Here is a 12,508-nt window from a genome sequence, read left to right on the forward strand (position 1 = left end):
ATATATATATATATATATATATATAATATACTGTATAAATATTTAAACATAGAATTCCATAAAAAGAAAAAAGTTCTTTTTTTCCCTCATAGTGTGCCATTGCACACTCTGTGTCAACTTGCCCACCCCCATGAGCGATTAGCATTTAGTTTGTCCAAGACAGCTGCCGTAGCGCAGCCTAATGGGATAATGTGTGTAAAGCCTGTTTTCCTCGTCTGCAGTCTGGAATAAAGGTCAAAACAGGCATAGCCATCACTATAAGCATTGTGTGCTTCAATAATAATACATAATACTCTGTCATGTTGAGAGAGGAATAAAAATCATTTTTTAATGTGTAAAAAAAAATGACCTTGTGTGTTAGGTGTGCTTTTTTTTAAGGAAATGAATTCATATGCACAACAACTATAAAACGATCATACAGAAAGCATACAGTAATGTGTTTTTAAAAAAAATAGCCACTTATAGTATTGTATCGTGTTGAATAGTACAATGTAGTATTGTAGTTTCTTTAGAAATAACCATGTGTAGTGAGGCATATTTACATATATCAGCTATGTTAAAAAAAAGGCCATGTATAGTAAGACTTTTTTAAAAAAAAAACAATCATGTAGTAAGGCATTTAAAAAGAAAAATATACTGTGTTGTAACATGTTTGTGATATATAAATATACACACACAATGATCACGTGGTACGTTTTTCAATATGTATAGAAACGTGTATCTTAAAAAAAAGTATCAGATGACATTTTTGAAAAACAAAATCGACACATTTAGTAAGTTATTTAAAAATAAATTGACCATGGTGTAAGGGTTTTGTCCCCCCCCCCCCCCCCTCCATCATGTATTGTAGGGCAATAAATAAAAAATGCCTAATAAGGCATTTTTATTTTGGAAAACAAAAAGAAAAATGCATATATATATATATATATATATATATATATATATATATATATATATATATATATATATATATATATATATATATATATATATATATATATATATATATATACATCATTCATTCATTCAACCGTCAAATATATGATAAGCCCAATTTCTTTGTACAATTATTAGTTTCATGAATTCAGGATAACGTTTTTGCATAATTTGAAAATACAGTAAATGTATTTCACAGTCCATTGAATGCAACAAAGAAAAGTAAATTAGGGGAGAAAAATATCTTAACACATTACAAGTTTGTTTCCTTCAAATATTATTTTTTCTTGGGCAAAATAATGCTGTGGCAAGGGTTATTAATTCGGTGAATTTAACGACATGTATTCATGTTTTATACTTGACAGACCAGCTGTGTGTGATCCGTCAAGACGAGTACTGCCGTGTACTAACATTTGATCATCTCCATAAGGGCAGGCACACTCTGCCTTGCATGTCTCATTACGCAATGTCTGCTAACTTTGATTTATGGATCCGCTAACAGCATTAATAAAACGACCTCTACCGGCTGCACTTATTAACCGTCCGCTTGAGGCACTTACTCTAATTGAGCCACCTCGCAAATCTGCCATGTTGGCTTTGGCCCTTAATCACAATTTAAAGACACGGAATGTTTGGATGAGATTTATTACAATGCACAACAAGGAGAAAAACGCTCTAGAAAAAAAAGTGGCGTAACCAACAACAAGAAGGTCATTTTGGATGCAGCAAGTGCTCACAAGTCTCCAAAGTGCTTGGCACAACCATGGACAGAGACCCACTGCATGGTTAGATCAAGCACAATGGTGCCCCGAGCAGTCAAGCCAGGAGAAACATCTCAACGGGAGCTGACGGACACAAAACACAGCGAATATTGCCCGCAACTTGAATTTACCTTGTGCGTTTGTGTGCGTGTGTAGAGGGGGTGGCATGATGGAGAAATATTTTTGGCACTCCAACAGACGCCATCTTCGAGATGGCAATCAAGTGGAAGATGAACATTGACTTAAAACATAAACCCGCGGGGGGGAAAAAATACATATCGCATATACGTGTATAGGTATATTGACGTTTCAATGTAAATTCCAAACGGTTCTCATCTTGGCTCCATTTTGCATTAATAACACAAGTATCAAAAGTGTCAAAACATTTTTTGTGACTGTTTTTAGTACATTCATATCCAATATTTTAATTGTAAGATAAGAATCATCCAGATCCGATGGACAATTTCTTTTCAATATTTCTGTCTCATTGATACGCCCCCCCCCCAAAAAAAAATAAAGACACATACACACAAATATATAGATGATTTTCCTTTGAAACAGGTCAATTTCACCAACAATAGCATGAATGGTCAAAGGTTATTGAGGCCAGCTATGCATCACCGCTAGTTAAAACAAACAAACAAAAAAAATACAATGAGGTATCTAAATGATCAAAATTCTGAAATTCAGAACATGTATGGTGGAAAAACGTGATTTTTATTTCGTAGTGTTCAAATTTTGAAACCTGACCACAAAAAATGTTCACGAGTAAACCCGGTCTTCAGAATGTTTGATGATCTTAAAAAAAAAAAAAAAAGGTGAGTGAAACATGCAACTAGCCACTCGCCTATCATCTTAAATTGTTTTAAACTAATCATTCTGAAGTACAACTTAAAGGTTAAAAAAAATATTTGTTTTTTCCCCATCAAAATCACTTGCCAAAAATTACGTGACTACTTTCCAGAAATTTCAAAAACAATGGAAAAAAAACTGAATATTTTTAACAAGTCAACAAATACAAATACAAATCTGCCTGGCAGCGAATCATTTTGCCCTTTTTTTTTGTATCAAAAAGAGCGAAAAAGGTTGCGGGTCGCTGCGGTTAAAAAAGAACAAATTCTTGAAGCTCCACCCTTATTGCGGACAAACTGCGTCAAACCCCACCCACGCCCCATCTGTCTCCTTCTTGACCGTCGTTGCGACTTTTGCGGAAAAATCGTGGTGAATTGAGATATTTTCTCTGTCAAACTTTCCTAATCGCCTCTTAAAGTAGTTCGCAAACATGTAAAAATGACTTTTGGACGATCGGTTCCCATTAGAGAAGCGAAGCAGCTAAGACGTCGGACGCTTTCCCCGCTAAACCCCAATCTTGTTAGCGTTTCTTCTCCTTTCCCTCGGCGTGTTTCGGGAAAGGAATCCCTTGCGTAGGCGGTGACCCGATGGCAAAATGGAAGGATTTCGGTGATGAGTTCAAAGGATGGAGCGCGTTCTCACGGATGATTGTGAAACTGAAACCTGGTTCCTTACCGGGACGCTTTCCAAGGTTCACCTGTAGCGCTGCAAAAATCAGCTATTAATGACAAATCAAAGGAGAATTTTGAGCTTTTATCCCAGCATGTGAGACAAGACCCACCTTTGGCTTGGGCGAGGACGCCGTGGAATGGCGGCGGCGGCGCGGGACGCTTTGTTGAGAAGATGTTTCCAGGCTGCACCGCCGGAGCCGGACTGTCCCGACCGCGTCCTCGGCACCCTTCAAGTCACCATCGCCTCCCTGCCCCTCCTTCCAGCTAAAGGAGGGGTCAGCGATGTTCTCCTCTCGGGATAGGTGCGCTGCCAAGGGGCGCTACTACACGCTACCGTGAGATGCTGACGGGATGGGGGGGGGGGGACTCCAATTCCGCATTTCATAAATATTAATACAGAGGCCTCCCTCCGCGCCCACCCTCCCTAAATGGCTAGTTTCTTTAATTTTGTTAGTGGGGGGAGTGGGAGTGCTTTATTCACTAAATGGCTTTTATTAGTGGCCGCTCTTCAACTCTTTCATTAGCTAAAGTGCTGCTATAATTTACACGAGGGGGAGGGACGGATCGGAGGCCGCGTCTGATCGCCGAGGGTGCCGGGCCCGCCGGAAAGTCCTTCAAGCGCTTGCGGAAAGAAATGGAGCCCACTACTAGGGATGGGACCCGGCACCATTTCCAAGACATGTCTCGTCTCACGATGTTGAGTCCGCGAGATCAGAATTTGGCAACATTTGGAATATACTGTATATAATGCGGTGGTTCTCAACCTTTTTCCGGTGAAGTGCCTCCTGTGAAATGTTTTCAGCCAAGTAGAACCAGTGGAAAGCCTTTTTGGGGTAGAAAAAAAAAAAGACTTTAAACATGCTATTAGTGAATATCGGTTATGGACTTCACAATTGGTATCCGCCCTGAAAAATCAATCTTCTGTCTATCGCTGATGTATTATTTGATCTTTTTTGTTAATATCTTTAAACTTTAGAACCTTTGAAATTTCATTTGTATTGGTCCACAAAAAATAATCAACAAAGTGTTCTCTTTTTGAGAACTGTTCTCAAAAACTTCATTATTAATAAAAATGTGTCCACAAAAATAGTCAACATAAAGTGCTAGACCCGTTCTCAAAGACAAATAACTATGAATAAATATTTGTCCACAAAAACTATTAAAAATAAAGCCTTTTTTGAATTGCAGTTGAGTACCGGCTCACAAAAATAATTCATTTAACTTAACTATTAATAAATATTTGTCCAGCAAAAAATAAAATGTTAGACTTAATTAACATAATTAAAAACAATAAAATAACAATATTTGTCAGTTGAAAGAAGAAAAAAAAAAGTGGAATACGAAACATGCTATTTGTTAAAAAAATGTGTTGAAAATTGCTCAAATGGCAAATTAACTGAGCTGAATGAACATGAGAATTTTGGATGATAAGCAATTTTTGAATACTGTTGGACTGAACACTATCAACATTGCAAAAACGGTTGCCATTCGTCCAGATCAACACACAAGGAAGCGATATCCACGTTCTATAACACGGTAGCCTATTAGCCTCATAACAGTCCATTAGAGAGGGATAGACTGTTGCTGAGCACAAAATGGCCGCCCCTCTCTTCGCCATGTGAACCATACGGATACGGCCCAAATCTTCTGAAATGCTTTTCCGCGCATGTGTGCGCGCTCGATGGAGTCTCGCTGGTCGCAAACAGCTGCTGCATGATGTCCCCAAACTGCGTCTGAGTGAATGAACTGATTAACCTGAGTGGCTGTCCCGACCGGCGAGGGAGAAAAAGGGGGATGCGGCGATGGAGGAGGTGGGGTGCGGGGTGGCACCCGGCTGAATAAGTGCCTTCATCATCAATGTCCCGTAAATCACCGAGCTGGACGGGCCTTTTAAACGAAACGTTTTTCCCCCCTTTCTCTTCTACTGAGCCAGACTTGAGTGCTTGGGATACTGCGGATGAGGCTTTGCATTTTCTACTGCATTGGGTTCACTGATGCTCGTTTTTTTTTTTTTTAATTTAAATGGCAAAAATTTAGATGTATTAGAATGCTTGATATCCAATGGAAGAGTTGCATGAAAAATTAGTGCTAGGCAGGAGGTGGGTGCAGGACATTCTGGCAAATACTGGCTGGGAAGTGACAATAATCTGATGGATTCATGTCTGGATATTTTAGGGGTGAAAAAAAAATGAGCGTGATTGCAAAATGTTCGTTGTAAACACCACTGCTCCTCCCCAAAAGAAGACCATGCTCAGCTGAACTTTTTGTGCACTTTAAAACAGGTTTTTGCATATGGAGCAAAAATTAGTCATGCAATTAAAGAAGTACAGTTAAAAGACAAAATGATTTTTTTCAGTTGGAACTTGTGCCATGTCAGGGAGAGAATTTACAAGTCTCTGCTAGCTAAAAAAAAAATTCATGGTTCTGCAATGCTATTAAATTAAAAAAAAAAAAGATATGTACTGAAAAGTCTACAAAATCTGAGCCAAGTTGTGTTACACACAACTTGGATTGTGTTAATTCTAACCATAGTCACATCAGCAACTGGAAGATGCAAAGTTATTTTTAATTTACCCTGTCATTTTTTGTAATTGTTTTTTCAACAAAATGTACTGTATGTAGGTGACAAATGGTAGAAATATGGTCTAATATTTTACATCACAAAATGCAGGTTTTTGGAAAGGGTTGTGTAAACCTTTATATTCACTGGGGGCAACAAGGTGGGTTGCATTAAAAAAATGGGTCGTTTGGTAGAGAAATAATTCGATATCTTGCAAAGTTGTGAGACTCATTTGCTTTTTATTGTTTCCGTTTCAATGCAAGCATGAACCAATATTCAATATGAACTAATCATGGTGTTGAGGTGTTTTCATGTGACATGTACATTCATGTCATGATATTAAAATAAAACAAGCGCGTTGCACAGAAGCTCTGAGCAAGTGTGTTTGCCTCTGCGATACCAGAGCCATGCACTCCATGCCACACTGATCCGCTTTTCCTTTTTTAAACGACCGCATTATTTCTTGACCAACTGGATGACGTCTTCGTCTTCCATCACGTGATCCTTGCCCACCTTTTGAGGATTGTGTTTGACCGACGATCCCCACACCAGCGCGCTGAAAAGAAGTTGAAGGGATCACATGAATGACACGAGCTGAAGGTAGGCGACAGCAAAGCGCGGCCTTCCCTCCGGTGGCGCAAAAGAATCTCGCTAATTAGGTGTGACGCGGATTGGCCCCCGCCGCCTCCCCGGAGGATGGCTAATGCTGGCCGGCACTCACGTATTGACTGATTGACGACCCGGGCGCTCCCATTTGGATACGGGCCCCCGGATCCAAACGCGCGCAGTTAATACGGCTCTGCGGTATTGGTGCATCGAGTGAGCGCCGGCTTTAACTAACGGCTTCAATGAGCTCTTTTAGAGCACCGTGATTCCTGGTTAGCGGACGCTTTGGGACTCGATCTTGTCTTGTTTTTCCGTAGGACTAAGATTTGAGACTTTTTTTTTTTTTCACGTGAGCAAATCTAATAGGATATTTCCAAAGTAAAGAGCAATTTAACTCATTGGCCATTGTTATCCTTTGTGGCAAAGTACTGGAGCGGTCTTGCAACTGGCCGTGGCCAACAATGCAATAACATTTTCATTTGCCTAAAATCTCAATTGCATCAACAATGAAGACGTTGTAAACCCTTAACCCTTGTAAACCCCGGACAATTTGTTACGCACGTCTATTTAATGAAATGCAAGGTTTAAGGTTTAGAGAAGTATTTGTCCGCTAATATGCTTTATATTATGGTTGCAAGTGTGCAGAACTGCACTTAAAAAAAAGAATCTAACTAAGCTGTTCTAATGTCCCAGGGAGGAAAAAAAAAAAAAAAAATGAAAGCCCTTTTTTATGATGTAAATCTTGATCTTGATTTTAACAGAAGCGTGACAGATATGAAGTTATTCATGTTAAGGCAGCTTGGAACTCTTAAATTGTTAAATGTTTTGTTTATACTTTTATATTTCATTCAAATTTCAGTGGGAATTGGCTAGGTGACACCCTGTAGATTTTTTCCCCAATTGATAAACTACAGAAACAACCAGTCAAAACTGAGCACCATCATTTTTGTCTCACGCTTACACGATTTAATATTTGTTCAGAATTTTCATTTTTAAATAGAGTACTCACTACTTGAATTCCTTGATGAGGTTCTTGTGAATCTTCAAGCAGAAGTCCTCGACGGCCGTGTGCTGGTCAGGCAGGACCACGGGAGACGTGTAATCGGGGAGCTGGCCTTTGGGTTTGGTGTAGCTGCGCGCGGCAACACATAATCACATCTCGGGTTAGGCAAGACGGGAAGACACATGGGGGAAGGAGGAAAAAAAAAAAAAAATTCAATCAGCTTCTGCTGGGCTTTTAGCGCACATACATGCGCACGAGCTTGAGGTAGTCCCACATCTTCTCGAGCAGGTCGTCAAAGTTCCAGCGGTGGTGGGCCGATATCGGCACGCAGTGCGGCACTTTGTAGATGACGTCGAGCTCCTCGATGGAGATCTGGTCGATTTTGTTCAGCACATAAATACAGGGGATGTAGACCCTGTGGAGAACACCGACGACCGTCACTACTCACAGAGAATAACTTAGAATTATGTCAAGGCAAAAAAAAAAAAAAAAAAAATCACATTTTGTTCTGACATTAATGTCATAACTATGATTGGGGCTTTTAAAAACAGCTGTGTGGAACCTGAGTGAAATTAATAATAGCTTGTGGGAAATATAAATTATAATATAACATGAAATATATCGGGCCAATGTTTATTCAAAACCGCAAATAATTAATATTTTCACAACCCTTTTTTTTAACCTATAAATTGTTATTAATAAACAGTAGTTGCACCATTTTCAGCCACAAAAGCTAAGCATTTCATCTTGTCCAATAATTATCAACCATGAATATTCATAACAAACCTCTTCCACCATTCCACCAACTACTGCAAATATTTGCTTGCTTATTCTAGCCACAAATATTCATAACATATGCAAATCCTTTGTTTGATCATCTTTACCCTGAGATACTTTATACGTTCACCACAAATGCTCATATAATATATATATTTTTTTAGTATGATTACCATTCAACCAACGATTTTCCAAAGTGCAAAATGGTCCAGCCAGGTCGGACCGCGCGTGTTCCCATCCCCTTCTAAAGACGGCCGGCTGCCGAGCGGCCACGCCCACGGGAAACGACAAAGGAAAGCCGGCGGCGGCGCATCTCACCGATTCCCCTCCACCACGTCGATGAGGTCATCCGCCGTGGAGTCGCTGCGGAGGGTGATGTCGGCATTGTGGATCTTGTACTCGGACAGGATGGTCTTCACCGTGTCGCCGTCCAGCTCACTTTGTGCGCACTGCAGAGCGGAACACGTACACGCCATGTTTTACAAATTCTAATGCTGTAGATGAAAGTGAAATTCACCTAAAAGACCACTTACGGTGGCGGTAAAGTTGATGCCGCCTTTGTCCTTTCTCTTGAAGCCGATGTTGGGCGGCTGCTTGTTGAGTCGGATGCCGAATCCCTCCAGCTCGTGTTCTATTAGCCTCTTGTGCAGGAGCGGCTTTAGCACGTCCAGCACAATCAAGATGAGGTTGCACGTTCGAGCCACTGGCACACAGGGATGTGGTAAGTGTGTGTGTACACATTTTTGACCCATTGTTAAAAAGGACTGTGAAGTGCGCAGGTAGTTGCAGTCCCACCACTGCTTCATAACCAGAATTTGCTGTTGACGCTAACACAATAATAAAGTCTTAATTACAGTAAATGCAACAAAAAACCCTTCTGATTATGAAATATGAAACTGAAATATAGTAAACGCAACAGTAACTAAATATGCCTTTTTTTGCAGCAGCAGGCAAATTTTGCAGTCTTGTTGATGAGAAAAATTGGCTCATGTGCAAAGAAGTATGTTTTTGGTGTCACCTGCAATAACTTGTCTTCCTCTGCCTTTACCATCTTTGGCCCCTTCAATGATTCCAGGTAGGTCCAGAAGCTTTCGTGCAAAAGGGCGACAAAGTCCAAATCAAATCACACACTGAAAATTGTCTGTAGCTGGTAATCACTTTCATCTGTATGTTTTCACGTACCTGGATTTTTGCTCCTTTGTACCGAATGACTCCGGGTACCGTTGTGAGCGTGGTGAACTCGTAGGCGGCAACCTCGGAGTAGACTCCCGCCAGGTTGCTCAGCAATGTCGACTTCCCCACCGAGGGAAAGCCCACAAAGCCAACACGGGCGTCGCCGGTTTTTGCTACATCAAAACCTGAAAATGGGAATGAATAATCAAAGTATTAAAACAACAGTGAATTGGACACATTTTTAATTCATATCATCAAGATTCTGTAATATAGTAAAAGCAGCAAAAAACTGTAAATAACACAATTCTCTCGAGCAGGTACAGCATTACTATATTTGCTGATGTACAGTAGCCTCAATTTGCATACTGTAATTTCTTTCATATGACAAAGATTAACAGTGAGACAAGAAATGAGATTTTCAAAACATTTTACTTTAAAAAGACCCGCCTGCAACAAGCAGCCACTGGCAAAAGAGCTCTATGACTTTGTACAACTATAAAAGAAGATATTGAGAAAAGTCGTCGCCTTTATGCAAACATGATTTTTGCTGAGGGGCCGGCGTGATTAAGTCCCCCAGTGCAGTGTTTCCCCAACCAGGAGTACATGCGCACATTGAAAGGGATATGTAGCAACTCAATTAGGCTCAGATGACTGATGAAAATAAAACTGCATACCATGTCTCTGAATATTCTTCTTTTCAGTGTTTTATCACCTGTTTAAAGGGGACTGAATTAAATGTGGTCTATTTTTTTCAGGTATATGTTCTAAGAATTATAATACACCAAAGGCAGGTTTAGTCTATAGTTTTATTCATTATCATAGGAGACACTAGAATGGAATACAGTAGCCTAGTCATTTAATTAGGTATAGTTAATATTAAGTTTTAAAGGCTGCGATGGACGCAATTGATTCGCTGCGGCAAACCCTGAAGGTAAAAGCAGAAAACAAAAAAAGTATTGTGGACACAAGTGACGAGATGAACCATACATTGTAAATATGTAAATTATGAAAGTAATTTAACCCCCATCATTCTTGATAAATGTTCGCTTTTACCGACTGATAGAAATTGTTTAAAGGTTTGCAATTATTAACGTTGAGTGCATCACTGCACTTTTTCTGTCTGAGTTTGAAATGTCCAACTGCATTTGAATGCATTATGTCCATGACGTGAGCAGGTGGCGCTATCGCTAGAGACTTACTGTACCTTGCCAAACCAAACAATGACAGTGTGACCAGCAGTTTCTTAGCATCCCTAATCAACAACTTTGTATGTGTTGATGTTAATAGAGAAATGATGTGATGGCAAGACAAACGAAGGACTAAAGCCAATCCACAACCATAACAAGGGCCAACTTCAAAATAAAAGTCTCCTAGGACTACTGCATTGTCATCCATGCATTGTTTGCTGTGTTTATTTTGAAGTTGGCCTTCTCAATGCCATGTATAGTGTGAAATGATGCTGTTGCATCTTCCCTGTTAGGTCTTTTTTTGCGGCATGCATCATATTAGAGTAAATATATAACAAAGCTGTTGTCACATCCATGTATGCACTAATGAAAACATGTACTTGCACAGTGCAACTGAATGAATTTTTCTCTAAAGCATGCTTGAGAACTTGGGGGTGATTCAGACACACAGTCGAGCCCTGAAATAGTTCGGGCCTAACTCGTTTCAGGCCTAAATGAGATGTCAATGAAAAAAAAAAAAAAAAAAACTTTAAATCAGGATTGTTTTGGTTGAGGACCATTTTTCATCAAGAAATAAAGCAGTGGTCACAATTTAAATAAAACACCAATCAAAGATTAAATTGCGGCTCCACTTTTTGTTCTGTAATAATAATAATAAGACAAAAACGAAAACACACACATCAAGTCCAGACTGGTTACCTTCTCCCGTGCCGCCACCGCTGCCTCCCTTTGGCGTGATGAGCTCCCGCCTTAGCTTGGCCAGACGTGCTTTGAGCAGACCCAAGTGGTGAGCCGTGGCCTTGTTCCTTTGCGTCCTGGCCATCTACAACAAAGCACAGCAGGAGAGGAGGCGCAAGCACCTGTGAGGTCTGACAACAGTGGATTGATTACACAATGATACCGTTCCGGAAAACCACCGACATGACCCATATTTGTTAAAGTTATGGTATATAAAATAAAAATACTGATGTTTCAGAACCGCATATATGTTACAGGGTGGTATTTTCATTTCATTCATTATGGTGATGTATTTAAACACTGATGTCCATTTAGATTAAATTGAATGCTAATATTCTGTTTGTCTTTCCCACATTGAACAAGAAAATGTGCTTCTTACCAGTCCTGGAATTTTTCTGACAATATGCTTGTCATATTACAGTAATGGTGAGAGTATTGGGCTTTCCAAAAATACATCTCTACACAGCCCAAACGAAGAGTTGTCTATTTAATTGGTTTAACGCTGTAATGATTAAAAAGAAAAAAAAAACTTCATTCAAAGTAGAAAACATCTGTTTCATTATATTATTAGAATATTTATATTATTACATTACTATAATAAATGGCAACAAACACATATTTGATATATATATATATATATATATATATATATATATATATATATATATATATATATATATATATGCGTGTGTGTGTTAGTTCTGAGCTGTAAAATGTAAATATCACAAGATGACGTCTATAAGCGAACGAAACAGCTACAACCCCAAGATAATCTGTTAAACAACACGACAACGAAACAACGTAATATTGGTGTTAACAGGCCACAAACAAACACTGTCGTTAAAGCACCGAAATGAAAGTGAACATAAGGCCCAGCTGTGTAATCGCGGCTAATTTCTGCTAGCCCCCAAAGCAGGGAGTTAGCTACAACGGGACTTGATTCATTTCGGTAGCGCCACGTTTTCTTCTGTACTTACCTCATTTTCGATCTCCGCTATTTTGGCAAGTATACTCATGATGGAGGATATTTGTGTCAGAGTCCTGTCTTACTGATAAGCGTATAGAAAATGAAAAACAGACTTGATTAGTTAAAAATAAAAAAATAAGAGAGACCCTGCTAGCACACTGCTACCACGCAGACGAGTTAACGTGCACTTCCTGGCGCTTAATCTCGCGAGAGCCAACGTCAAAGGAAACGTTTAACCCCTTGTGTGACTCACAGGAGCAACTACTTTTCATTTAAC

General features: G+C 39.5%; 1 protein-coding gene across 1 annotated transcript; it reads right to left on the minus strand.

Annotated features, from left to right (window-relative positions):
* Positions 1-5,999: 5,999 nt before the first annotated feature.
* On the minus strand, positions 6,000-12,421 carry drg1 (developmentally regulated GTP binding protein 1). Its single transcript, XM_088435062.1, has 9 exons — positions 12,242-12,421; positions 11,226-11,349; positions 9,349-9,524; positions 9,185-9,254; positions 8,700-8,869; positions 8,485-8,615; positions 7,637-7,804; positions 7,396-7,518; positions 6,000-6,336 (listed from the first exon to the last, which is right to left on the minus strand). Exons 1-9 carry the CDS (start codon positions 12,278-12,280, stop codon positions 6,237-6,239), a joined length of 1,101 nt encoding a protein of 366 aa, XP_088291188.1. The 5' UTR covers positions 12,281-12,421; the 3' UTR covers positions 6,000-6,236.
* Positions 12,422-12,508: the final 87 nt, after the last annotated feature.

The sequence above is a fragment of the Hippichthys cyanospilos genome, chromosome 15 (assembly GCF_059441005.1).
Source record: "Hippichthys cyanospilos isolate Australia breed blue-spotted pipefish chromosome 15, RoL_Hcya_1.0, whole genome shotgun sequence".
Taxonomy (NCBI): Eukaryota; Metazoa; Chordata; class Actinopteri; order Syngnathiformes; family Syngnathidae; genus Hippichthys; species Hippichthys cyanospilos.

Bases quoted from the DNA above. Each gene is read 5' to 3' on its own strand.
- drg1 (XM_088435062.1), bottom strand. From the start codon at position 12,280: ATGAGTATACTTGCCAAAATAGCGGAGATCGAAAATGAG. The intron at 11,350-12,241 runs GTAAGTACAGAA...GCTTTGTTGTAG, and splicing joins TAGCGGAGATCGAAAATGAG to ATGGCCAGGACGCAAAGGAA. The intron at 8,616-8,699 runs GTAAGTGGTCTT...TCCGCTCTGCAG, and splicing joins GCATCAACTTTACCGCCACC to TGCGCACAAAGTGAGCTGGA.